This window comes from Crassostrea angulata, chromosome 9, assembly GCF_025612915.1.
Source record: "Crassostrea angulata isolate pt1a10 chromosome 9, ASM2561291v2, whole genome shotgun sequence".
Lineage (NCBI taxonomy): Eukaryota > Metazoa > Mollusca > Bivalvia > Ostreida > Ostreidae > Magallana > Magallana angulata.
In genome coordinates, this window is record NC_069119.1 from 5,347,853 (window position 1) to 5,374,630 (window position 26,778).

The 26,778-nt window shown below is 36.3% G+C and overlaps 3 protein-coding genes and 1 long non-coding RNA gene across 7 annotated transcripts; 2 read left to right on the forward strand and 2 right to left on the reverse strand.

Moving 5' to 3' along the window:
- Positions 1–51: 51 nt before the first annotated feature.
- LOC128162079 (17-beta-hydroxysteroid dehydrogenase type 6-like) lies at positions 52–20,094 on the forward strand. 3 transcript variants are annotated; one of them, XM_052825274.1, is made up of 5 exons: positions 52–207; positions 16,064–16,387; positions 17,238–17,499; positions 18,145–18,308; positions 19,299–20,094. In XM_052825274.1, the coding sequence occupies exons 2-5, from the start codon at positions 16,075–16,077 to the stop codon at positions 19,508–19,510; spliced, it is 951 nt and encodes a 316-aa protein (XP_052681234.1). In that variant the 5' UTR covers positions 52–207; positions 16,064–16,074; the 3' UTR covers positions 19,511–20,094. The 3 variants fall into 3 exon arrangements, with proteins under 3 accessions (XP_052681234.1, XP_052681233.1, XP_052681232.1); XM_052825273.1 differs by having other exon boundaries at positions 52–190; XM_052825272.1 differs by lacking the exon at positions 52–207 and adding an exon at positions 12,768–12,926 and having other exon boundaries at positions 19,299–20,093.
- Positions 1,596–2,222, reverse strand: LOC128163268 (uncharacterized). The gene has a single exon (XM_052826812.1). It carries the CDS (start codon positions 2,220–2,222, stop codon positions 1,596–1,598), a length of 627 nt encoding a protein of 208 aa, XP_052682772.1.
- Positions 8,202–8,942, forward strand: LOC128163270 (uncharacterized). Its single transcript, XM_052826815.1, has one exon. It carries the CDS (start codon positions 8,202–8,204, stop codon positions 8,940–8,942), a length of 741 nt encoding a protein of 246 aa, XP_052682775.1.
- Positions 20,095–21,351: 1,257 nt separating the features above from the next.
- LOC128162082 (uncharacterized) lies at positions 21,352–25,410 on the reverse strand. Of its 2 annotated transcripts, XR_008240613.1 has the most exons (4): positions 25,324–25,410; positions 24,329–24,755; positions 22,756–24,123; positions 21,352–21,881 (listed from the first exon to the last, which is right to left on the reverse strand). It is a non-coding gene; the product is annotated as an uncharacterized LOC128162082 (long non-coding RNA). The 2 variants fall into 2 exon arrangements; XR_008240612.1 differs by having other exon boundaries at positions 21,352–24,123.
- Between the last annotated feature and the right edge of the window lie 1,368 nt (positions 25,411–26,778).

The following is a 26,778-nucleotide window of genomic DNA, read 5'->3' on the forward strand; positions in this document are numbered from 1 at the left end:
TCGTGATTTGGATTGCGATATAAGAATTAGCGTTTTTTATTCGTTTATAATATGCAAGAACTGTTAACTACAATCAAAAGATATTAGAAATCTAAACAAGAATTTTGAGGATGTACAACCTTGTTCAATCAACGGAAATATCACAGAGAACTATTTACACGTGTAATCTTATCTAGTTGGCGGTAAATAGGTAGGTCAACTGAGAAGGTGTGTATTCATAAATTAGAACAGGATACATATTATTTATCGCTGCGTTATTCAACAGAGCGTCAATTTCATTTTGACAATCGAATCTAACATTCAATGATTACACTATCATGACTTTACATTTACAATTAAGTCCCCAGTAAACGGCATTACAAAGCGCGGATCTTGAATTGTGGCTGTGCGTGGTGTAAACAAATTACTTTATAATTACGTAATAATACTCTATGGAATTCCACTAGAGTATTTATTGATAGATTAAGAACAAAGTCCGTAAAATATCCTGGGGTAGGGGTAATAATTTCCTGTAACACTTTTAAGTAGATAAATAACCTCCCTTAATTTTTATTTTATTTTTTTTTGGGGGGGGGGGGGGTATGTAACGTTAGAATTATTAACTTTTTTTTTATGTTGACCCTATATATTTAATTTTTAATATACTTTATATCTTACCCAAAAAAAATAATATTAATATAATAATACACAGTCATGTAGTGGAAAATCGAGTCGGTCTGGGCGGAACTCTTGAAGTTTTTTTTTTAATTGTGTAACGTGTTTTGGGTTCGGTGATTGAGACCAGTCTGGGAAATGTGTCTATTTAATAATCATATATGAATACCGGCATGAAACTGTCACAAAAACAACGAGTCAATATATACAGATATAGTTGTAAGGATGACCTATCCTTAAGCATGCAAAACAAATAATTCACAAGTTATTTATAAGGGATGGGGCTTGATGATCTGTGGGTTATAACCCGGGGCTCTATCCGAGGCACAGGTCTCAGCCTCGAGACCTGCGAGATCTGTCCTGATAAGGCTCTATGCCTATATCACATGTACAGGGCTGTATCTCTGCAGCCGACACAAGCTGCAGCCAGGTACACTCAGTTAATAAAATACGAGTAAATATTAACGCGCTATTTAAAGATTAACCCAATACGAACACTGTGCAGTCGTATTAACGTACCTACTCCTTTGACAGCCGAACACAGAATCAGCTCTTCTCTCGAGTGTGCTCTTATATATAGTAGTGTCATCCGGACTATCCTCGCACATTACCATTAGCATCAAAGATAACACCCGTATGATATAAAAATTATCTGAACCCCAAACCCGATCATTTGTTACATAACCCACGCCTCATTGCTTCATGCGTCCTCGCATGACAAAACGATAACATAGATATATTTTTTTTTTTATTTTTTTTTTAAATTTTTATCTAAAAAGGATGACGTATCAAACATGAATAATGTACAGAATGAGTGATGGATGTATAGCACCTTCTTGGGGATGAACATGAATAAGCATACATACACATGCAAATAACAAAAATGTAAAATGAAACAAAATGTTCTACAAACACAGTACAGCTACAATGTTTATAAGTATCTACAAATCAAACAGTTCTTCACTTTCTTTGATTCTCTTAATTTTCTGCCCATTTTCATGGTATTTGGTGATGGTGATCTCCTTCACTCTGCGATGATAGCCCTCTGTTTGAGTAGATTCATCTACCATGATCTTGGATAGGACAGGATCCAGGTTGTCAGTTTGAATCCCAAACTCCACACTTTTCTTCGACACGGTTTCTTCAACAAGGCCAAGGTTGGTTCGTTTAGACGAAAACACTGGACTTGGCGCTGTTCTTTTTCGAATCACTCTTCCTGAGATGAAGTCATCCTGAGAGGTTGATGGTAAAGCTTCCATCTCTTTGTCTGCGAGTTCAGTCCGAATCTCGCCGAGTTGAACTTCGGGATCCACGTCCCAGTCACTGTCGTCTTCCTGATCATGACTTGTGTCCTTATGCGTTGAGGAAGGGGCATCGGGATGCTTTGTCCGCATGTGTTTCTGCAGATACTCCTTCTTCTTAAAGGATACATGACAGGCTTTGCATACCATCATACTGCTTGCACAGCTCAGCACATGTTCGGACCATGCGTCCTTACCATCCAGTTCAACAAAACACACAGGACATATTTCCTTTGCCCTCCGAGGTGTCGTCTTTGTGTTAACCATACTACAATGTAAAATAAAAGCTTTCATAAAAATCGATGATGCATCTGAGCATGAACATTCCTCTATATGAATAAGACTATCTATCCACTATACACAAAATCAGAATCATTCCAATAAACAACAAAACTAATATGTACAATATCTAATTGTTTTATTGAACAATTTATTCTGTCACATAATCTCTCATCCAGACTGGAGCACGTCTGTTGCGCTTGGACTCGAATTCCCCAGCTAGTTCATCTGTAACCTCTACTTTTGACTGACGCTCATCAATAACCTCTGACTCAAACTGAACATCAAGTTGGCTTTCCGTGCTGCTCTCCAGAGGGGTCTGCAGTTCGTTCTCTCCTTTCAGAATCTGAGCTTTGCACGTTTTCAAGCGGTCACAATGTATAACCTGGTCTTTACCATTCCGACCACAGTTAACTTTATACAAAACTTCCGATAGTTTTGTGAGTATCTTGAACGGTCCCCGCCAGTAGGACGTGAACTTCGGTGAGCATCCAACTTTGCGCTGGGGGAAGTATACGTATACATTTTCTCCTTCCTTGAACTTCTCATAGGACATTTTCATGTCATGATAATGTTTCTGACGAAACATTGCACCTTCTGCATGACGTCTGACAAAGGCGTGTGCTCTCTCCATCCGATCTTGCATTATCCAAACCCATTCACTTCTAGGTACTTCTTTCCAAGACGAAGGCATATCATACATGATATCTAGAGGTGTAGCGACCTCCCTTCCTAACATGAGCATGTTAGGACTATAGCCAGTGGATTCATGTTGAGACGCTCTATAAGCCATCATCACAAACGGAATGCTTTCATCCCAATCTCGATGATTCTCATCCACGTAGGCGCTCAGCATAGTGGCTAATGTTTTGTTGAACCGTTCCACCATACCATCTGACTGCGGATGATATGGGGTGGTTCTTGTCTTGCGGATCTGGAGAAGCTTACATACCTCAGTGAAGAGAAGGCTCTCGTATTGTCCTCCCTGATCTGAATGGATTGTCGCTGGACATCCAAGCCTACAGATTACTTCATTAGTGACAATCTTAGCTACGGTTTGTGCTTCCATATTTCGCATCGGAAATGCCTCGGTCCATTTTGTGAAGTAATCTGAGATAACGATAATGTATCGATTTCCGTTTTCTGTCTCAGGAAATTCGCCAAGAATGTCTGTAGCTATCCTCTCTAAAGGGTAGCCTACCTGTAAAGGCTGCATAGGGGCTCTTTTTGTTTTGAGGGGAGCTTTCCTTCTGGAGCACACATCACAGCCTGAGATATAGCTCCTTACATCACTCTGTAGCCCTGGCCAGTAATAGTTCTGCCTGATTTTATTCAAGGTTTTTGTCATCCCTAAGTGAGCAGAAGTTTTTGCATCATGCATCTGCTGTAAGATATATCTTCGTTGGGATAAAGGAACAACTATCTGATATGTTGTCATGTTACTGTCCTCGACTTCCCACACCCTGCATAGAAAGTTATCCTTAAGGGTTAGCCTGCTCCACTGTGCCCAAAGTGACTTAACTACATAGCTCTCAGAGGATATATCACTATATTCGGGACGTGTTTTATCTTGCAACCAAGACTTAACAAGTCTTATGTCCCTACATTCATCTTGCAATGTAGCTAAATCTGATTCACTATTTTCTCTTATTTTGTCCTCGATTATTCTAACATGTCCTTCAGACACCTCTGACTTGTCCCAGTCATCGAAATAACCGCATTGGCCACATGGCACTCTGCTGAGTCCGTCTGCATTCCCGTGAAGTCTACCAGCCCGATGCTCTATTTCCATGTCATAGGTGGATATAACCTCGATCCAACGAGCTAACTGCCCCTCCGGGTCTTTAAATCGAAGCAACCATTTCAACGAGCTGTGATCTGTTCTAACTAAGAACTTGTGTCCATACAAGAAAGGTCTAAAATGCTTAATGAAAGTGACAACAGCCAAAAGCTCCTTTCTGGTGACGCAGTACTTCTTTTCTGATTTACTCAGGACTTTACTTGCATACGCCACAACCCTTTCTTGGCCATCTTGCAGTTGTGAAAGAGCAGCACCCATAGCATACTGACTCGCATCTGTATCTAATATGAACGGCTTCGTAAAGTCTGGATGCGTTAGAATAGGCGCTGATATCAATCTATCTTTGAGGAGCTGAAATGCGTCCTGGCATTCGTCGGTCCACTTGAATGGAACAGACGCCTCTGTAAGTTTATGTAAGGGTTGAGCGATTCGAGCAAAGTTAGGGATAAATTTTCTGTAATAACTGGAAAGACCGATAAAAGAGCGCACCTGTGTCTTGTTTACTGGCTCTGGCCAATGTTTAACAATCTCTACCTTCTCAGGATCAGTCTCGATCCCCTGTTCCGAGATGATATGCCCCAAGTATTTCACCTGTCGAGCAAACAACGAACACTTCCTTGCCTTCAGCTTCAGTCCAGCCGCAAGAAGCTTTTCGAACACAAGTTCTAAATTTTGCAGCATGTCATCAAATGTCTTTCCATAAACGATTATATCATCAAGATATATAAGACAAATCTGCCATTGTAAGCCAGCCAGCACAGTCTCCATCAATCGTTCAAACGTGGCTGGGGCATTACACAACCCGAACGGCATTACGTTGAACTCATATAGACCCTGTCGGGTGACAAATGCCGTCTTTTTCTTATCCTCTGGATCTAGCTCTACCTGCCAATACCCAGCATTCAGGTCCAAAGTACTGAACCATTTGGCGCCTCGTAGTTGATGCAGAGACTCGTCAATACGAGGTAATGGGTATGCATCCTTCGTTGTTATACTATTTAGACGTCTGTAATCGACACAGAACCTTGTGGATCCGTCTTTCTTCTTTACAAGCACGATTGCTGCTGACCACGGGCTCTGAGAAGGTTCTATGATACCTCTTCTTAGCATGTCAGATACGTGATTTTGTACCTCTTCTTGCATATGAAACGGCAGACGCCTGGGTGCTTGTTTAATTGGTGCATTGACACCAGTCTCTATCTTGTGTCTGACCTTGGCGGTTCGGCCTACATCTTCATCTGTCTCTGAAAATAGAGCTGCGTACTTCAAAAGAAGAGCCTTTGCTTTCATGACATCATCTTTATCTATATGACTTGTGCTGCTAATGAATAGCTCTTGCAAATGAGCCGGCAACTCTCTGTCCACATCCAAGTCTCTATTTCCCTCTGACACCAAAGAAAGAACCTCATCAACAGCATGTAACTTCCCAACAACAGTACCTGGGTAGATGGTCTTGCTATCATCCGAAATATTCATGATACGGAGCGGAATAGTGTCCTGTCTACGGACAAGTGTTTTAGCCAGCATACATGAATTCTGAAACTTTTCAGAGGGTTCTATCAGTCCAGCTTTGGTTGGAAGTCCTCCATCAGAACTTGCACGTATTTGCCCTTCAACTACCAGTTCTGATCTAGGCGGTACAGTCACTCGGTGAATAATGGCCACCTTATAATAGCTCGCTGACCCCTCAAGCTGAATCGGGTGTTCGATACCAGATATTGATATCTGATGCATCCTCATGTTAATGACGGCCTCATGCCTCACTAGGAAATCTAGTCCAAGTATCCCATCTACTGTCAAGTCTGCGACAATCATTTCTTGCTGTAGGGCAATGCCATTCAATGTAAAATCTACTGGAGTTCGCCCAAGCACTCGTAGTACTGAACCAGTAGCTGATAGTACATCCCGTTCTACCTCAGTCAACGCGTGATTTGCATCCCTTTTAATGTTCTCATAACAAATTGTGGATAGCAATGATACAGTAGCACCTGTATCAACCAATAGGTAAGCATCCATCCCATGTATGCGAGCAGTGACATAAACCCCTTTTTCATTTATAGAGTGTACTACTCTTGAATACTGATCACTAGAACATTGGTTTTTCTGGAAACTTGTATCAGTTTTGGGATTCGTTTCTCTTGTACTATTAACTTGTGTTAATTTGTCATCAGACCCCTTATTCAATTGTGGGCAATCTTTTCTCAGATGCTTGTCAGATCCACATTTATAACATTTCCTCGTCCGGTTACTATCTCTTGCATGTGTCTCCGGGCGAGGCATGCGTCTCTGGCTTTGAGACTGAAACTTCCATTGTTTCAAATCTCTCATATCGCGCTGTAACGACCGCATGTTTTTCTCGACGGTCTCTATAAAATTATCGAGTTTTGAAGCTTTGGACGAGTCTTCAGTATTTTCACTCATTGTCCGGACAGCATCTGTGTGGCGATTCTCTGCCCTATAATATGCTTCCAGCTCAACAGCTCTCTGTATTGCGTCATTCAAGTTTATGGGTCTAGCCTGCTTTATCTTAAGACGCATTTCCGAGTTATGTAGCCCATCTAAGAACTGTTCAGTAGCTAGTATTTCCCGAACATCATCGGGGGCTGTCGGGTAAGCTAAATTCACGAGTCTCCTTATGTCCTGTCCCATCTCCGGTAAACTTTCAGAAGCCTTTTGTCTCCTTTCCCTCAGCTGTGCTCTGTATAGCTCAGTTTGATTCATAGGGGCGAATCTATCTTGCAAGGCTTTCACTAATTTCCTATAGTTCTGTCTCTCGTCTCTGGGCTGATTTCCTAACACACCTTGTGCTAGTCCCCTCAGGGATGCAGCCAAATATAGCCCTTTCTCAGTCTCTGTCCAGTCATTCAAAAGACAGACTGATTCAAAATGGGACAGATAATCATTCCATAAACCGGATCCGTCGTATGTTGCAGGTTTTACAAAGTTCCGAGATCGGACCGGTCCAGGATTCGTATTACTTGTTCTTGGGTTTGCGTTGTTCTGCACTGGCGGCCGGTCACTAGGTACAGGATCCTCATCATCACACAAGCACACATCTCCAGACACATAGCCACTCACACTATATCTCCGTCTCACGTACGGGGTACTGGTACTCATGCCTGGTCTGGGTCTCCGGCCTCGGCCTGGAGAATTCGTAACCCGTAGAGAGTCATGTATCTCTCTACTGAGCCGATTTATTTCCCCCTCTAAATATTCTACATCGGCGTGTAAATCGCGCACGCTCATAATTAATATTATATTAACAATTTGTAGAAAACAATTGACTGATCAAAATCCCACCGCTGCCACCAATTTTGTAACGTGTTTTGGGTTCGGTGATTGAGACCAGTCTGGGAAATGTGTCTATTTAATAATCATATATGAATACCGGCATGAAACTGTCACAAAAACAACGAGTCAATATATACAGATATAGTTGTAAGGATGACCTATCCTTAAGCATGCAAAACAAATAATTCACAAGTTATTTATAAGGGATGGGGCTTGATGATCTGTGGGTTATAACCCGGGGCTCTATCCGAGGCACAGGTCTCAGCCTCGAGACCTGCGAGATCTGTCCTGATAAGGCTCTATGCCTATATCACATGTACAGGGCTGTATCTCTGCAGCCGACACAAGCTGCAGCCAGGTACACTCAGTTAATAAAATACGAGTAAATATTAACGCGCTATTTAAAGATTAACCCAATACGAACACTGTGCAGTCGTATTAACGTACCTACTCCTTTGACAGCCGAACACAGAATCAGCTCTTCTCTCGAGTGTGCTCTTATATATAGTAGTGTCATCCGGACTATCCTCGCACATTACCATTAGCATCAAAGATAACACCCGTATGATATAAAAATTATCTGAACCCCAAACCCGATCATTTGTTACAATTGTTGGGGTTTCCAAAAAAAGAGCTTTCGACATTTTTATTAGTGTGTAAATATGGGTAATCCTATGGAGGCGTTCATGTCTTTATAACAATTTTGCGCTCAAAATTAGCTGAGTCTAACATTCTTTTATAGCTAATGGCATATACTGTATTCACACAGAAATTAATTCAGTTTTTTATATGTACGTGTGTCATCGATTGATTAATTCGTCGTGGAAAACAAAGTGACAAAATGTGAGACATCAGTCTGTGAATTAGAAAGAGAAATGAAGGAAGTGCGGAAAATTCATACAGAGATGGGTAAGGACATGAGCGGTTTAAGCAACCTGTTTGATGGTGCGGCAAAAGAGATGAAGGAAATACAGAAAGAAGTAAAAGGAGAAACAAAAAACATGAAGAAGGATGTGACGGATGTGAAAACGAAATTAAATTCAAATAGTGATTCGATAGGCCGTATCAACGCCGAGCTGGAAGAGGTACGTGACGAGCTAAAGGAGGATATGCTGGATCTTCGATGCCGTTCCATGAGAGACAACTTACTCTTCTGTGGCATACCGGAAGAAGAAGCAGAGGATTGTGAGGAAACGGTGAGAAGGTTCATGTGCGACAAGATGCGTGTCCGGAAAGATATTAATTTCGAAAGAGTGCACAGAATTGGACGAAAACCTTCTAGCCCAAATGCGCGACCACGCAATATCGTCGCCAAATTCTCGCACTTTAAGGACAGAGAGTTGGTGAGAAAGCAGGCTCCAAAAACTCTGAAGGGGACCAACTTCTATGTTCAGGAACAGTTTCCTGTCGAAATCGACCAGCGCAGAAGAGCCCTGTTTCCAGTGATGCGGGAAGCGCGCAGACGGAACCAGAGAGTACGGTTGATGCGGGACAGACTTTTTATCGACGGAATCGAGTATACACCGAGCGAAGGACGCGACCAACCCGCGCATCAACCCACTGTGTCGCCTAGCCACCGCCAGGATCGCAAACGCCCGAGGGTAGGATCCAGTTAGGACAGACAAGAGGGCCAGGGACCAACGTGTACAGAGAGTGAGTTTAAGTTAAAGTTGCTTAGTTGGAACATTAATGGGGGACTCGAGAAAAAACTTAACGACCCTGCTTTTTTAAACTTTAGATGTACATACGATGTTATATTTTTGTCTGAATGTTGGATAGAGAATGAATTTGATTTCAATGTACCGGGGTTTACATGTAGATTCATACCAAGATCACTTTCTAGATCTAAACAAGGAGGTGGGATGGCCTTATGTATAAGGGATGAGTTTCGGAAACATATTACAATAACTGATGTTATTTTCGACACAATTTGCTGGCTAAAGATTAACGGTGATGTAATAGAGTCTAATGAATGTTTATACATATGTTGTATCTATATTCCGCCGGATAAATCCTCATTTTTCAAACAATATAACTGTGATATTTTTTATGAATTAGAGAATCAAATTGCTAAATACTCCGAGAAAGGTAAAGTAATTATTGTCGGAGACTTGAATAGCAGGTGCTCGGTGTTAAATGATTATATTGAATGTGATAATGTACATGAACAAATCTCTGATTTTATATCACCTATCTGTAATTACAAGGAGGACGATAGATTAAGTGACCGTGTGTGTCCAGACAAAGCAGTGAATGCCTATGGGCTTAAGTTGATTCAGATGTGTATTGAAAGTGGGTTACGAATTCTAAATGGCAGACATGTAGATAATATGGCTAACGATTTTACATATTGTGGTGCCAATGGATGTAGTGTTATTGATTATGTATTGAGCACACCTGACATATTTAGTTACTTTTATAAGTTCATAGTTTGTAATTTTAACACTTATTCTGATCACGCACCATTGCACATCGAACTAAGAACGGGTATAAACATAGCATTGAATCAGTCAGAAGGGAATTCATTCAGTAGTCATGATCACGTAAGATATCGCTGGAAGGAAGATTTAGTAAATGATAGTAAATTGTCACTGCAGCAAAATGTGTATAGATTAGAGGAATGTTTAGTACAGAATGATTTATCTAGTAATACAGGGTTAGAAAACGGTGTCAAAACTTTTGTAAATGAATTGTCTTTTCTTATGTCTGACTTTCATAAGGTGCCCAGTCCTCGCCATGTCAATAAGAGTAGTAGACAAATAGATAATGTTGAACCTAGACATGACCGACCATGGTTTACTGCTGAATGTAAGCGATTATATGATATTTATCGTAAAGCGCTAGCTGACTTTAACAAAAGTAAATCTTTAGTAAATCATGAATTATTAAAATCAAGTAAAAGGCAATATAAAATATTGGAACGAAGAATCAAGAGAAAATATCTTAATGAAGAGGGCAATTTATTAGAAACAATAAGGAAATCTAATCCTAAAGTATTTTTTTCGAAATTTAGTAGGAGAAAAGTTAACAAAGTAAATGTTTCACTTGTAGATTTACACAATCATTTCAAATCCCTTTCTTGTATTGATCATACAGCCGTGGGAAATGACATGGTCGTAGGTGAAAAAGAAGTAATTTTTGAAGAATTAGAAAGTGACATATCTTTAAATGAAATTGAAGATGCTATAAAGACTTTAAAACCAGGTAAAAGTCATGGACTGGATGGTATAATTAATGAATATTTCATTGAATTCAAGGATATTTTGGTACCTTTTGTACACACAATTTTTAATGCTATGTTTACAACAGGTCATTTTCCACATATACTGTGTGAGTCTCTCATTGTACCAATATATAAAAAGGGTGGGACAACTGATCCTGCCAATTATAGAGGAATTAGTTTAATTAGTTGTATGACAAAACTTTTTACTTCAATCTTGAATAAGAGATTTATGTCATGGGCCGAGAGAAATGATGTTATTACAGACGCACAGTTCGGGTTTAGACCATTTCATAGTACTGTTGATGCCATTTTTGCATTACAAACAATTGTGAACAAATATCTCTCGAAAAAATGTAGATTGTATTGCGGCTTCGTAGATTTCAAGCGTGCCTTTGACACAGTGGATAGGGTTAAAATGTGGAATAAAATTTCAATGTATGGAATCAGAGGTAAACCTCTGAAGATTTTACGTTCACTTTATAATAATATTAAGTCTTGTGTTTTATTAGATGGTAAGTTATCAGATTTTTTTGTGAATAATCTTGGTGTTTTACAAGGGGAAATAATTTCCCCTCTCCTTTTTTCCCTTTATGTCAATGATTGCGAAATGGAATTTTTAAGCAATGGAAATACTCCAATTGAATTACAAGAGCTATCCTTATTTTTACTGATGTACGCAGACGACATGGTTATTTTTGCTCAGTCTGCTGCTGACTTACAGTCAATGTTGAATACTTTAGAAAATTATACAGAGAAATGGTCGTTAACGGTTAATGTAAACAAAACAAAAATAATGGTTTTTAGAAATGGGGGAATTTTGCGAACAGAAGATGTGTGGTTTTATAAGTGTGAACAAATTGAAGTAGTGAACAGTTTTTGTTATCTAGGACTTTTGTTGAATTACAATGGCAAATTTCATGTTACGCAGAAACAATTGTCATTACAATGTATGAAGGCGCTTTTTGCACTGAAAAGGAAATGTTGTAATATGAGTCTTAATTTTACTACGCTTTTGTCCCTTTTTGACACTTATGTAGGAAGCATTGCTTACTACGGTTGTGAAGTCTGGGGCTTTCATTCTGCCCCAGATATAGAAAAAATTCATCTTAATTATTGTAAAAACATACTTAATATTAAAAGGGGCACATCTAATGCAGTTATTTATTGTGAATTGGGCAGAATGCCTCTGCAATGTATCAGAAAAATACGTATTTTAAGATATTGGATGAAACTTTTATCATCAAGAAATTGCATTTTGAATTCATGTTATGTTAATATGTATAATGAAACTTTAGGTAAAAACAAATGTAAAAACTGGGCTGCAGAGATCAAGAATATGTTAACAAGTATTGGGCTAATGAACTTATGGGAAAACCAATTTTTTGAAAAGCCAGAAATTATTTTAACGATCGCCAAGCAACGTATTTTTGATAATTTTAAACAGTCTTTACTAGCTGACATAAATGCCTCTTCCAAATGTACAATCTATAGATATTTAGTTGATCATTGTACCTTGCAGTCATATCTAACAAAAAGAATTCCTTTACAATATAAGAAACTTATATGTAAATTAAGATTATCATCCCATTGTCTTACCATCGAAACTGGCAGATATAACAATGTTCCATTACAAAGACGTTTATGTCCTCTATGTACTTTAGATATAGAAGATGAATATCATTTTATATTGAAATGTCCCTATTACTGTAACTTAAGAGAAAAATTCCTTAAGAAGTTTTATTATATTAAACCCTCTGTCTTTAAATTAATTCTATTATTGTCAACACAAAATGTAAAGGATTTGTGCAATTTAGGTAAATATATTAAGAATGCTTTTGTAATCAGAAAACTTCATGTATAAACTTGCCTTTTTCAAGTGACCAGTATATGTATTATAACATGTGTATATTAATTGTATATGTCTATGAGCTGTACAGCTGTTGACTAATAAACAATACAATAATTCATTAAGTCTTATATTATATAAACTGACTTTTAAATAAGTCCATTCTTTCCCATATTTTCTTCACTAACGTTATAAATGATTAAAGGAAAAATATTCATGTGTGAAATAGATGTATAACAACGGCTTCAAATTCGAGACCAGCTTCCATAACACTCTCTCTCTCTCTCTCTCTCTCTCTCTCTCTCTCTCTCTCTCAATAGACCGAAACCCCTTGACCGACGATATTAAAAGAGAAGTGCGCGTTAATAACCAGTGAGTCACTCGTGTCGTTGTGTCTGACCGTTTTGTATAGGTACAATTCACATTTTACACGTGTGTATGTTCAATGCATGTCACAAAGGTGATATTCAGCATAAAACGTATTAGATGTAAACGAGTAAACAACTTGACAGGTGTGCAAACTCTTGACAGGTGAGTGAACATTAATTAGTGTAGTCTAATTAGTATAATTGGGTCTCTGCAGCTTGATGTTTAACACGCTAAGGTCAAATCTGAAAATTATTCAAGTGGTCAACCTTTTAAAAACTACTGGGGTCACCTAAGTGTCAGCAGTATTTAAGTGTAATAGGTGTTTGACATGTGCCGAATACACTGTAGTACGATGAAATGTGAGGTATACATGTAATTTGAGGCACGTTCGATTTTTTTCTTTAAATACAGAAATTCATAGAGCATACCTCGTACTCTAAACTTTGCATTTAAATGTCATTTGTTCATTGTTGATTTTTTTAAAACACTCTTTTTTAAAACTGCATTACCGCAGGAATATTATGTCTTGGTATTTTTAGTCAGTCAAAATAAAGTTTAATGTCAAACTAATTGCAACAAAAGATTTTTTATCTATGTGTGAATTTTGAATTAAGAATTATGTTGAAATAACATAGTAAAAATCACCAATTAATGCAAGCACGAATTTAAGCACCGTAAAATAGGTGGATGGGAACATTTGGACAATTTTAAGAAGCCTAAGAAAACCATTCCATTACTTCGCTAAATCTTAAGATTTATAGATTAATTGGTTTGGAAAAAAGGGGGTGTTGGACTCCTTGTTTCTGGGTTATTAATCGGAATATGCTTTCCATATTCCTGATAGAGCGGTGCACATGCGTACATGTAGCAAAAATCATTTTCAAATCATTTTAAAATTGGTTATTAAGGAAAAAGCAAGGTAGTGTGTTGGTTTTGGGGTATTTTTGTTTGCCCCTACCACCCCCACCCCACCCCCTACCCCCCCCCCCCCAAAAAAAATTAAAAAAAAATTTACATTTATCAGTTGATTATATAAAGTTGCATTGTATCAAAAATAGGCCTTGCCCTCGACAAAACAAAATTATTGTTTGAATCCCCTCTCTCGCTGAGGGGGATTTTTGGATCCACGCATGAATAATTACAATCGGCGAAAAGGAGCAATATGACTTCATGGCTCACATGGGTATTAAGGAGAATAAATAACGTACAAGAAATGATTGGCGGAATGGTTTAAATTTCTAATGTTACGAGCAAACTGTTTTTCTTTATTGCGTGCTATATAAAGTGCAAGTCAAGAGGGACGCTACTACTATTTTTAATGAGAAAATACGTTTAAATTTTAATCAGGCAAAAAAGTTACTTGATGGATTAGCACATTCCATCATTTATCATTTTCATACAACAGGCGTTATTAAAGCGGCATTAAAATGCACAATCAGTGTAAAACAAAAATATCACACAGCATGATGTCTCATGATAATGCGAGAAGTAAACCATTGCTAAAAGACCTTTGACTTTCGGTAAGACATAACTATCTATTTCTACAATCAAAACAATTTGAAAATGATGTTGGTTTCGAGTGAAATATGAATAGATTGCATTGTCTTAGCTCATAAGCCTTGTTATCTTGTTGATTTGATTGAGAGCCATGGCTTAGTGGTCATGATCAGCAATGAAATAGACAGGCCTACGTCACATTCCTGTTTGACACAACTACCCAAAGTTCAAGCTCTTGTTAAAATGGTTTTAATTGTTTTCAAACTTTCAAACAATATGACACTTGATCTGTGGAATAGTACAGCAGTGGGGAGGATCGATAGTTTACATTATTATATATTAGAATAATTAAGGGTTAACTTATTTTGGACTGATTTATGTCCCGTCGAGAGTCTTCAACTTTAAAAATATGAAAACGTCACCAAATTTTCATATCTAGATCAATATAGGTTTGCCCTTATATTTAGTTCACCATTACTGTGCTAGCGACAACGGAGACTACTGGGCTGAGTTTTACAAAAGAACTTACGACTTACGACCATATTAATGAATGTTAATTAATCACAAACTAATCAATGTTTTATTCTCATGGCTGTAAAATATGATTATGGATATTGGAATGGTTGTATATAATTGGTTTTGTTTAAGTTTTATTCATTAAAGATTATTCCATGAGACTGAAAATATTTACGACTTTGTCGCAAGTTCTTTTGTAAAACACAGCCCTGGGCTGATTACAAGTCCTCAATTGGTTTTCAAAGGTCCACGAGACCCGCCTATTACCAATACGCGCGGTGTTAAAATTTGTCTGCACGGCCGACGACATCCAAAATAAGCATTCAGTGCTTATTTTTATAATTAATGTGATGATGATAATTATTTGTATATCAATTTTTGTATCGTCGATTTAAAACCATTCAATATATAGTATATTTAGAACCATTTTAACCAGACCTTGGGCTTTCTATTAGATGTAACTAATATCTATTTCTTGCATAAAAAAAGTTAGAAATGATGCTGGTTTGAAGGAAAATATACACAGATTGCGTCTTAGAATCATTTTAACAAGGCCATGGACTTTCAGTATGATGTCATATCTTTTTCTTGCGTCAAAACAAGTTAAAATGACGCTTGTTCCAAGCGAAATATACACCGACTGCGCAGTTTTCACTCATAAGACAGACAAATCTTGTTGATTTCAAAGAGCCATGGCTGAATGGCCAGCCATGAAATAGACATGCCTACGTCACATTGCCGATTGACACAACTATCCAAAGTCCAAGCTCTTGTTAAAATGGTTCTAGCTCAAAAGCCAAACAAATCTTGTTGATTTCAAAGAGCCATGGCTGAATGGCCTACAATGAAATAGAGAGGCCTACGACAAATTGCTGTTGAAAATAACTTCCCAAAGTCCAAGCTCTTGTTAAAATGGTACATATATATACGCTCTTTTTCTGGATATGAATAATACATGGTACGGCCATAAAACACGCAAGTTAGTGCGCGACATATTGTGCCAAAAACTTTTCGGGGGAAAACTGTTTTGAGAAAGGATGGATATAATTTAACGATCATTTTCGAAAAGTACATATCAAATTGGTTCGGTAAGTTTCAACATTTCATGAAATCTAACAACAATAAATCTGTTCAAAACGCATGATGACGTTAAATTGCGCTCGTATACCGTGATCAGGTTTAACGTGTGTTATTCAAAATCGTCACAGATTTCCATTGCAAACAATTGGAATATATACTGAATTTAAACATCTATTTTTAGGATGCATATATTTGTATAATTACAGGCACAGCCGCTATGTTCCTACCACTAGGTGTCGCTGTAATTGTTGTGTTTCTTACACTGAAGTGGACGTTAAGTCGCCTAAGGATCAAACAGAAAAACAGTGACCTTTACGTACTTATAACCGGATGTGACACCGGGTTTGGCCTCCTGGCGGCAAAGTCTTTTGCCGAAAGGGGGATAAATGTGTTTGCCGCCTACCTGAAGGAGTTTGGCGCAGATACGGAATTAAATCAGCGCTTGATTCCGATACAACTTGACGTCACAAAGGAAGATGATATAAAGAATGCCGTCAAGACGATCTCCAACAAGTTGCCCCCAAACTTTGGTATACAATCTTTATAACTATTTTACATGTATTTTCAAATCATTTGATCAAACATGTTTCTGATCCATTTTCCTTTAGAAATTATATACTGTGTTTATTAATTCTTTCAAACATTTGACATTTGATGAAAGAAAGAAATGAAGTTCGCGTTTTATATGTCATGAAAAAAGTCTAGACTTATAATTTTGTATTTGTTAAATCATGCTTAAGACCGGAATATCAATTAATTAAAAGTTTAAGATGCACGCAATAATAAAAGTTTACGAAGCTAGGGATGCTTGTGTTGCGCTATTTTCTATCCATAGTTGTCGTTCCTTAAACGGTCCCATTTGTTAACAGAATGACGTTGCATGTCATAAAATGTAATGCTTTCAATATTTTCGTAACGTAAATGTTGTAAACTTACCCACCAAGAAAATTTAAAATTTACCATATATGACACAATTATAAGTCGCGACTTGTCTTTGGTTACGATGACCTTTGGGCTTTTGCTGATAATTTTTAACGTTCGATTAAAGAATTCAAATATCTTCCCCAGAAACAATTTTTAAGATATGTGAAACATATTTCTACTGTATTGCAAAATTACCACGTTGGCCGGATAACAATGTAAAATAGTTGTGCGAGAGTGTTCGATTAGTTTATCATGTATATGCATGTAGGCGTGTACCTGGATCGATTCATGTTGTTGATTTGTATTTATTAAAAGATCAATGAGCAGGATTGTTTTTATAATTATAATTCCACTACTACCCTCTATTGAGAAAAGTCCGTTCATTGAAATGATATGTTTTATTATCATAAGATCCTGGGTGTAAGTATACATGTTTATTTCTCGAACTTTTTGTAGGACTTTGGGCAGTAATCAACAATGCAGGCGTGTCTCTACATACGGGTCTCTGCGAATCCCAAACGGTGGAGAACTTTAACGATTGTCTCAAAGTGAATTTGTTTGGACAGGTCTTAATCATTAAGCATTTTCTTCCGCTACTGCGGAAATCCTCGGGACGTATTGTTAACACGGCAAGCATAGCGGGAAGATTCGCTTTTCCATTTTCATCTCCGTATGTCGTTTCTAAATTTGCCGTGGAAGGTTATTCAGAATGTTTAAGGTAGCGTGCCATCTTCTTCCTCACTTTGAAGAATAATAAACTGTATACCTTGTACATTTGTGTGTGTATATATATATATATATATATATATATATATATATATATATATATATATATATATATATATATATATATATATATATGAAGGTGTTTTTGCAAATCGCAAACTTTGCAGAATTTAACATTGAAATTATTCAGTCATAGAACACATTTGCAATAAACGCATTTGTGCGTAAAAAGGTTATGCCCTTTGTCAAGTTAGATTGGGTTTTCTTTTTGGATAATTTCCTGTGTCGTAGGAGCCACGGCTGTATTATCTAATATGTATTCCACTTTTTTCTCAGCTTTGTTTAGTTCTATATTTTCCAGTGTCTTTGTTTGTGATAACACTACGAAAGATTTTGTATTGTATAGTCCAATACATTTCACCAATGACTATTTATATATTTTGTCTTGCAATTACTAAAAATTATATAAATAGCAGAGTTAAAGAATCATTCTTTTGATATTATGAGGTGATTACGGCCAGACATGATCAAATCTATGAAAAAGCCTTTCGGGCTTCATAGGATTTGATCTCCCCCAACCGTATTCGATCATCTCATAATACCCAAAGAAGGATTACTTATTCCTTAAACTTTGCAGACGAGAGTTGTATGTACAGGGTGTGTCGGTACACGTGGTGGAGCCCGGGGTCTTCGACACGGGGATGCTGAACCGCGCCAAACCCACCGAGTTCTTCCAGAAGTCATTCGATACACTCCCGGATAATGTCAAGGACTATTATGGCAGAGATTACGTACAAAAATGTAAGATTGAAAAAAAATCTTTTCATTCTTTAGATCAGAGATTACATACAAGATAGACACACATGAGAAGTATACTGCTCGTTCAAACTTGATGTTATGAAAAATGTAAGCGTTTTTCAAAAATTGATTTAAATCTTTTTAGAATAAGGAACTATATTTATGATGCGGATTCATTGATCTTATTTGGTCAACACCTCTTTCGGTGCTAGCGATTGCATTGAGGAGTTGATTTTGAGAAACAACTAAATTACCAAAATTACTACCATAATTTTATTATAATAGTTTATTATCATTTTAAACACTGCAAAATGCTTTTTTACCAATCTTTGTTTTAAAAAAAAATCAAAGTAAGCTTACAAATTGAAATCGATTTTCTACGGCGATATTGTTTTTCAAAAAAGATAGGGCCTACTGAATAAAATATTTGTACATGTATGGCACTTCTCACCAACATTCAATCGATTCTCTCATCTTCCTGTCAGCTCGATTTCATACTGTATGCAGAGAAATTTTCGCCCCAGTTGATTTTTACTGTCTTCGTGAACGAGCGATTTCAAAAGGAAGCTTATTAACAAATGCAAATTGAATTTATTTCTCTTTTATCCTGACTGTCATCGTCGCAAACCACGGCCAGTATATATATATATATATATATATATATATATATATATATATATATATATATATATATATATATATATATATATATATATATATATATATATATGATCCTCTCCCATCTGGAGGTCGCGGACTCCAAACTGTGGCTTGAGACGATACCCGGCAGTGTAAGAGCAAATTTAAAACGGGTAAAACTATTTACAAACGTGAGCGAAAATTACTCCGCGACGAAGAAAAAAAATCTTAATAATTACAGTGTTTCTTGTCAGGTGGTTTTGTTCAATGTCTTTATTTTAAACAATTCTAAAACGTCAATGATGACTTGCAATGAGTATTATTTAGATATTTTTCTATCCACATTTCTTGCAGTGTCTACAGGGCTGTCTAAATTCAAGGGGAGCAAGGACTTTGGTCAGGTGACGGAGGCTTACTACCACGCGGTGACGGGGCGGTACCCCCAGGCCTATTACAGGGTGGGCTGGGACGCCAAGACTGTGTTCACTCTCCTCATCAACCTCCCCACGGGGGTCACGGACTATTTGATTGCGCGGAGTCAGGCCAAACCGGCTAGCGCAAGATGATGTCACTAGCATACTATGCATAAGATTCAGACTTCAAGTCACTAAGTGCATGAAAATATATAAATTGAACATTGCAACCTCGGAAAATACCTGTGTCACGCATCTACTAGAAGAAGTACTTTTACACACGCAAAATCCACTTGAATGCCTGTTAATAATGTCGTAGTATATAAAAATATATCCAAATAGAAAAATATCCTATAACATAAAAATATAAATTTGAAATTACGTAGTGGAAATCTTCACATTGCGGAGATAAGAATTTTTTTTAGAAAATAATGAAAGATAGGTCGCGTCTGACCTTAACCCCAAAAGTACATGATTTACAAGTTTACCTAGTGTACATGATGTATATTTATAGTACAAGTACTTGCTAGTTAATTACATTTACATGACACTGTATTACATTTAACATCATTGTTAATATATCACTGTATATATTTACTATCTAGTGTATCATATGGCACAATTTAACAAAATAAAGGAATTGAACGAAAATCAATAGTAAACGCAAGTTTTTTCGGGTTCAGTATGATTTTCTTTATGTTTAGTTAAATAGCCATACAATCGCGGGTTGTTGTTATTTGATTATCATAATGCATATACTTTTTTCACTTAGTTTGATAAAGTTGGAATCAATGCATGGTTGTATGATCTGTTGACATATGCTAGTACTAGTAGAAAAGGGTATTTGGCAAACACATGTATCGCATGCAGATGTTTGCCTTTCATGCGCAGATCTTTTATGACGCAATAATTCCTTATTGTATTTGGTGTGGTTTACCACAAAAACTAATCTCGCAAGTAAACATGTTGCTGACTGATCGAGAATAACAAATAATTACCTAAACTTGAAGCTCCCGCCCTTCCTTAGTGGGGCTTATGGATTGGTTACTCAAGTCACGTGACATTGTTCGATTGGTGAACCAACTCTAGTGGCTCCACCGTCTAAACGGGATTATCTTTTGCGAAATAGTAGAGTCAGCATTTTATGGATTAATCGATTACAAAGAGGCTCTCAAATTTCCCTTCCGGTATACCAATTAGATGACACGTTAATCCGTTTGAAAAATAACAAAGTCAGCAATGCATTATTATCATTTATTTAGGGGTCAATTCCCCTGATTTGTCAATAATAAATAAATATCAATAACAATAATAATATGATATTGGAGTGATGCGTTGATTACAAATTCTTAAATAAATGTAAATATTATCCTTTACATTTTACAGATGCATGGATGCTCTGTAAATCGCATTGATTCACACCTGCATAAGAGAAGTCAATATCTTATATTTGCATTCCCATTGTTCTTTCCCACTGTAAGCCCATACGGAGGAGCTGCAGTTATTTCTCTATAATCGCAATTGCTCTGTCTGTATACTATGACCTCATAAAGGTGTAACGTTATATATACTTTTCCATGACGTTATACATTTAAACCACTATACGACATGTGTTTTTCTCCAACTCCATAAAATTGATGTATTTAATTAAAACATGTTTTTGATAACATTTAAAAGGAATTACTGTTTTAACATATCATTGATTCTGTTAACAAATCTATATGAATTAAAAAGATACATTACAGTCTGAATGTATACTTTTGATGTAATAGCTAAATGTCAAGGTCTAGGCTAATACAGTATTTGCGAGTGGTAAAATGCAAATATAAGTAATAAACAACGATTATTTAGTGAGCATGGCGTTATGAATAGCAACTGCTCTGCTGGCATATTTTCCATGATGCGCTAGCGCGCATCATGGAATATGCCAACAAAGCAATTGCTATTCATAACGCCATGTTCACTAAATAACGCTGTTTATTTCTTAAGTGAATGCAAAAGACGTAATAAAGCTCTAAAAATTCCGACGAATTTCACCCCATGATCTTCATCCTCCGTTGTCTCTAACACGAGGGCAAATTTGATGATTACATTATTCATAAACTCTGGATAGGAATTATGGGGGTTTTTTTACGTTTCGTACCGATGTTGCTTATCTCCTATGATGTTGACGGTGAATGACGCCGAAATCCTCAATTTCAGGAAACTGAAAGATTTTGGTATCGTACTGGCACCGTCGTCTTCCAAAATAGGAAATAAAAAACTCTACAAGGTCCAAAATGATTCGTCGACACACATATTTGGACAAAGGATGGTTACACTAGGTATTGGACGAACAAAATGACAGAATTTTGGGTCCACCACGTAACGAGAATTTTGAATGTCTTTATCATGCGTTAAGAATCTTCTGGAGAAATGGAAAAAACAGAAACTTAAGTCCAACTTAATTCAGATTTTGTAGTTTTCGATGACCATTTCCACTCTCCTGCAAAAAATTCAACATCAGTAGCACGTCCATTGTCATCTGCAAAGCACATAATTATAGATTACTTAGACGGAAATAAAGCAATGTGACATTTATTCATTTTACTATTTTTGATAGCGTTTTATTATCTTGTAATGAGAAGCTTTACTTTTGTTTTATTTACTTGTTGATATAGTACTTTGTAGTGTGTGTACACAGTAATACATTCTTATAAATAATCCTAAGAAGATAAATATCCCTTAGTAAACATGTCCCCCAGAGTGACAACATCCGCTCAGATAAAGAAACGCTAAAAATGTTGTATGAACTGTCGAAGGCATCCCTGTGTTATCAACTCTTAAAGCTTAAGGTTATAAAGCTTAAACAGACCAGCTTTCAGAAAATTTAGTAAACGAGCCTGCCACAGAAATTAGATGGACATATTAAGCTTTTCCTATACATGTCTCAATCCTGCATGTTCATCTCTTCTACTTGAGCTGACCATTGTAATTAACGTCAATTCTTTTGATATTGGGGAAAAAATGTCGTAACAACGAGCATGTCTTTTGGTCGTTTACTTGAGTTAACCGTTTATGATAACATGGGCACAACAAAGCGGAGCATCCCCTAGCCAAATGAAATATTGTTCAGGGAAATGCATTACATGTAATTGAAGAGACCATGCAAATAATTATCTTCATAAAGCCGCTTTGAATTAAAACTATTCCGTTTATTAATATCCCCATGCACGTTCTGGGATGTATATATATACATGTATATCTATACCCACAGGGGCTCTACAATGCTTTCCATTGTATACTTTATTTTAAAAATTCATTCTCCACACTCATACTAATAAAACAGATTTATTCATTATTTATTTATAGCCTTAACCTAGCATTTACTTATTATAGTATAAAAGAAAATTACTTACAGTCTTAGTGTGGAATTTATCGGCAGTCAAAAAGTTGACAATATATTCATGTCATACCCGTCTTCCCTCTTCCCCAAGTCTCGCAGAATTAATTACAAGATTACCAGATCACAAAGAAATTATACTCCCGCCACTGTCAGAAGTGACCATTACTGACCAAAGCAAAGAATAATAAAACATCTTTATTCATATGGAATGTTCCAATTTCTTTACTTTTTGTATATATTGACTGAACCATTATTTGAAATAGGGGCGTTTGAGTTTAACCACACAACACAGTAGAGTGAAAAATTGAATAAATGAATGAATCAGATGTGAATCAAAATAACTTAAAAAAAGTAATATATAAAACTATAAGTCAAACTAAGTCACACTACTACATTATTACTAACAAAAACACACCACAAATGTTTTAAAGATTACGTTTACTCAGGGGCGAAAAAATTCTACAAATAGGAACAGAAAACTACTTATTCTACATTGTAGACCTAGTACTGTGGTGCTGTTTTTCACTTTCAAATAATTAGGTCAATGGCCTACTTTTTATGCTAGTGACTTCTGAATGTTTATTGAAAAAATTGTCAAATTTGTCCACCCTTTCCGACGTTTTATTTATTTTGCAATTATTACAAATAATAAAACAATTTGTTGGTTTGGAAAACGATAAAATACAAATAGCTTTACTAATTACATATGTCAAAGAATCATTTATAGCTCATATTTTAAATTTAATTTAGTCCGAATTTCCTCTATCAATTTTCAAAATTCTACTCATTTTGATCGAGTTTTACAAAAAAACTGACTAATAGGAGCTTCAAACCATCTATTGCCTAAAACTACTTTTATTGTCTGTATTTTATTGACATTAACATTATACATGTATAAGGTCAATGATCAAATTTTCGAGATATTCTATCTGGAATTTGTTTTAAGTATTTTAAAGATTTTTCCCATCGCGTGCCAGCCAGTGATATAAAATAGTACACGAAATAATACAACAATAAAATATGTAAAATGGTTTGAAAAAATACGTAGAAACTTAATTTTTACAATTACATAGCTACAGAAAGTCTTTGTATTCACGGAAATTGAAAAAAAAGCATTCATTAAAATTTGCACCAAAAAATTGACAGTGTTCATTTGTTCTTTAAACAATTATGTAAACTGCATGATTTGAAACTTGGGTGAATTTCAAAACCAGTTATTACCTGATTGACAAATCGGGTATCCCTGTGGTACCTGGAATTATTTTGAAATAAAATTTTAGAGTGTCAGACATTTTCTCCAGGTCTTGTACACGGATCCATAAAATGCAGGCTCTTTGTACATCATAAAGTTGCGTAAAAGTGTCTTGCAGACACCAACTCTCTGCAAACATACGATGAAACAAACTTTGAATCCTAGTGATCAGACTGTTTTATCTACACTGTTGTAAATTATTTTAACTGATCTAAGTTTGAGTAGTTTAATCAGTGAGGAAAGTACCAGTAGGTGACAAAGACTCTAAGTTCTATATATAATGTTAATTGGACTCTAATGAATGGCCGCTACAATTACAGTTACTCAACTGTACCTTGATTTCCTCCTGCACCCAAGGGGCACCTCATTTGTCAATGTCATTGGCACCGGTTTTTTTAAAAAGATGTTTATGAAAACATCTTTAACAGCAAGATGCATTTTTTGCATGTTTTGCACCTGCGGGCGTAATTTTCTTTTTCTAAACAAATCACACATTCATCATCCTCCCGCTGGTGTACACCATCAATTGGAATTAATTCCAGGAATACTGTAGAAGGTCCAGCGCTGACCGCTAGCTCTCCCACAGAGTAGGCCCATTGTTTTAATAGGGGTGGAATGCATGGATCGGTATTTCACCTTTTCATTCTTTAAGTATGTAATTTATATACTTGTATACTTCTTGCTTCTTGTCGATCTTGTTTTGAGTTCGGACGTGGCTTTATGTAGGCCTAGATGATGTTGATTTAGATTTGATTTGAACCCTGTGCCAATTGTACACTAATATCAATATAATTGTATAGAATATACACATAACTACAATAGAACTTCTAATTATATACAATCAGTATTGTCAATAGTAATTAATCCAACTACAATTGCAATTGCATAGATTGTAGGTAAACAGATGTAATAGAGACACGTTTTGTCTCTGGAGGAGTTTGAACCCGGGTCCTCTTGCATGGCAGTCCAGCACTCTACCGATCGAGCTTAAGGGTTAATCCACTAGCCAGAAGTAGTAGGTATGCCATGTATCTGACTCTACCACACAAATATAAGTCTGTCAATCATACCAACAGCTGACCAAGGGGTACTCGAAATATATATATTTTCTGAGCTACATTTGAGAACCAACTCCAAGGCCTTTTATGGAATGACACTGAATTTATTTTTGTACTTTGAATATTATTGAGTATATGGTTTCCACAGATGATCTATAATCATATACAATCATAATATTACTAAAACACTCCCATTCTCTACATTCACTCATTAAATTGATCTTTAGTTATATAATATTTAAATTACATATATTTAATTAAGATAACTCACCAAGAACAACAGCGATTTAAACCACCAGATAAATAGTTAGTCGAGTTGACGAGCGGAAATCAACCGTCTGTCTTGGGTGGCGTCGTGATATTAATTAATTCTTGAAGTTCGTGCTAAAATTAGATATATATAAACTGACATGTGCACTCACTTTCTCAAACCGGAAAAACCAGTCTAACACACCCATTCAATTACCGATTCAGCCGCCAAACGTAACCACGTGACTTCTCGTAGTACTATGATAATATGGATGATTGTATGAACGAATAAAGAGGTGTGGATGGATACAGATGAACAATGGGAAATGAAAACATGAAATGTTGAAATAAATGAACGCAATTATGATGAATAATTAACTAAAATAATTAATCCTGTGACATATGGGAATAGGCCATGATCATTCTGACAAATGATATATCTATCGTATAAATCTATGTACGTACAGCATGAATAATTGCAAAATTGCTAAATATCTTAAATACCTTTTGTTTAGTTATCATAAAACAATATTTAAATATAAAATACCACAGTGAGACAAAGGTGTTCTTTATTATTTACATGTAACTCTTATTTTTAAAACCTCACTCTCACTTTACATAAATATTCCAAGAAAATTATGTGCTAAGAAAATTATCTAATGCAAAATTACTGGATAAAATTTTTATAATAGATATATTAGAAGTAATTATATAATGATAATATTAATAGTAAGCATATCAACTTACCAATACAGATGAAATGTCAGTCTAAATGAAAAGTAATTTGTCTGCCAGTCTAGCTGTCATATACAACTACCCAAATCAACCTCATGACAAAGAATGACCAAAAACGTCAAACTTTGGAGGGAAAGCAATTCTACCCAATCCAAACACTGAATCCCAAAACACTAGTACACGGCTACATGTAATTGAGCAACGCACGTTTCACAAATGTTGGAACTTAACACATGTACAACATACGTTAAACATACGTAGAACACACGTGAAGTCACGTGAAGTCAAACCGTACGTTACACATACGTTGAGAAATGCATGGTTAACATACGTGTGATAACATACGTTCAACATCACATTCGTTTGACATACGTTAGATTTTTGTAAATGTAAATTTTGTTTTACTAATGAATAGTTTATGGCGTATTATTTTAAGACAGATCTCTCGGAAATTTTTTTGATTATCCCGTCTCCTAAATCTATATTAACAGATTAAATGGTAATATAAGGTTTTGATAACATTGGGATCAGATCACTTTAGACATTGTGTAACTTTTGTCTTAATGTGAAGTCCATGACCCTTGTTGATTTCGGGTGTGTCCCCCAATCGTTTTTTAAAAGTGAACAATTGCCCCCTTTTGGCCAAAAAGCGAGGTACCCCTGGAAGAAACACGCGTGTGTCATTATTGATTGCGAAATCACATTGCACCAAAAATTGACCCGGATTACAATGTATATGACC

Bases quoted from the DNA above. Each gene is read 5' to 3' on its own strand.
- LOC128163268 (XM_052826812.1), bottom strand. From the start codon at position 2,222: ATGGTTAACACAAAGACGACACCTCGGAGGGCAAAGGAAATATGTCCT.
- LOC128163270 (XM_052826815.1), top strand. From the start codon at position 8,202: ATGAAGGAAGTGCGGAAAATTCATACAGAGATGGGTAAGGACATGAGC.
- LOC128162079 (XM_052825274.1), top strand. From the start codon at position 16,075: ATGTTCCTACCACTAGGTGTCGCTGTAATTGTTGTGTTTCTTACACTG. The intron at 16,388-17,237 runs GTATACAATCTT...AACTTTTTGTAG, and splicing joins CAAGTTGCCCCCAAACTTTG to GACTTTGGGCAGTAATCAAC. The intron at 17,500-18,144 runs GTAGCGTGCCAT...TAAACTTTGCAG, and splicing joins GGTTATTCAGAATGTTTAAG to ACGAGAGTTGTATGTACAGG.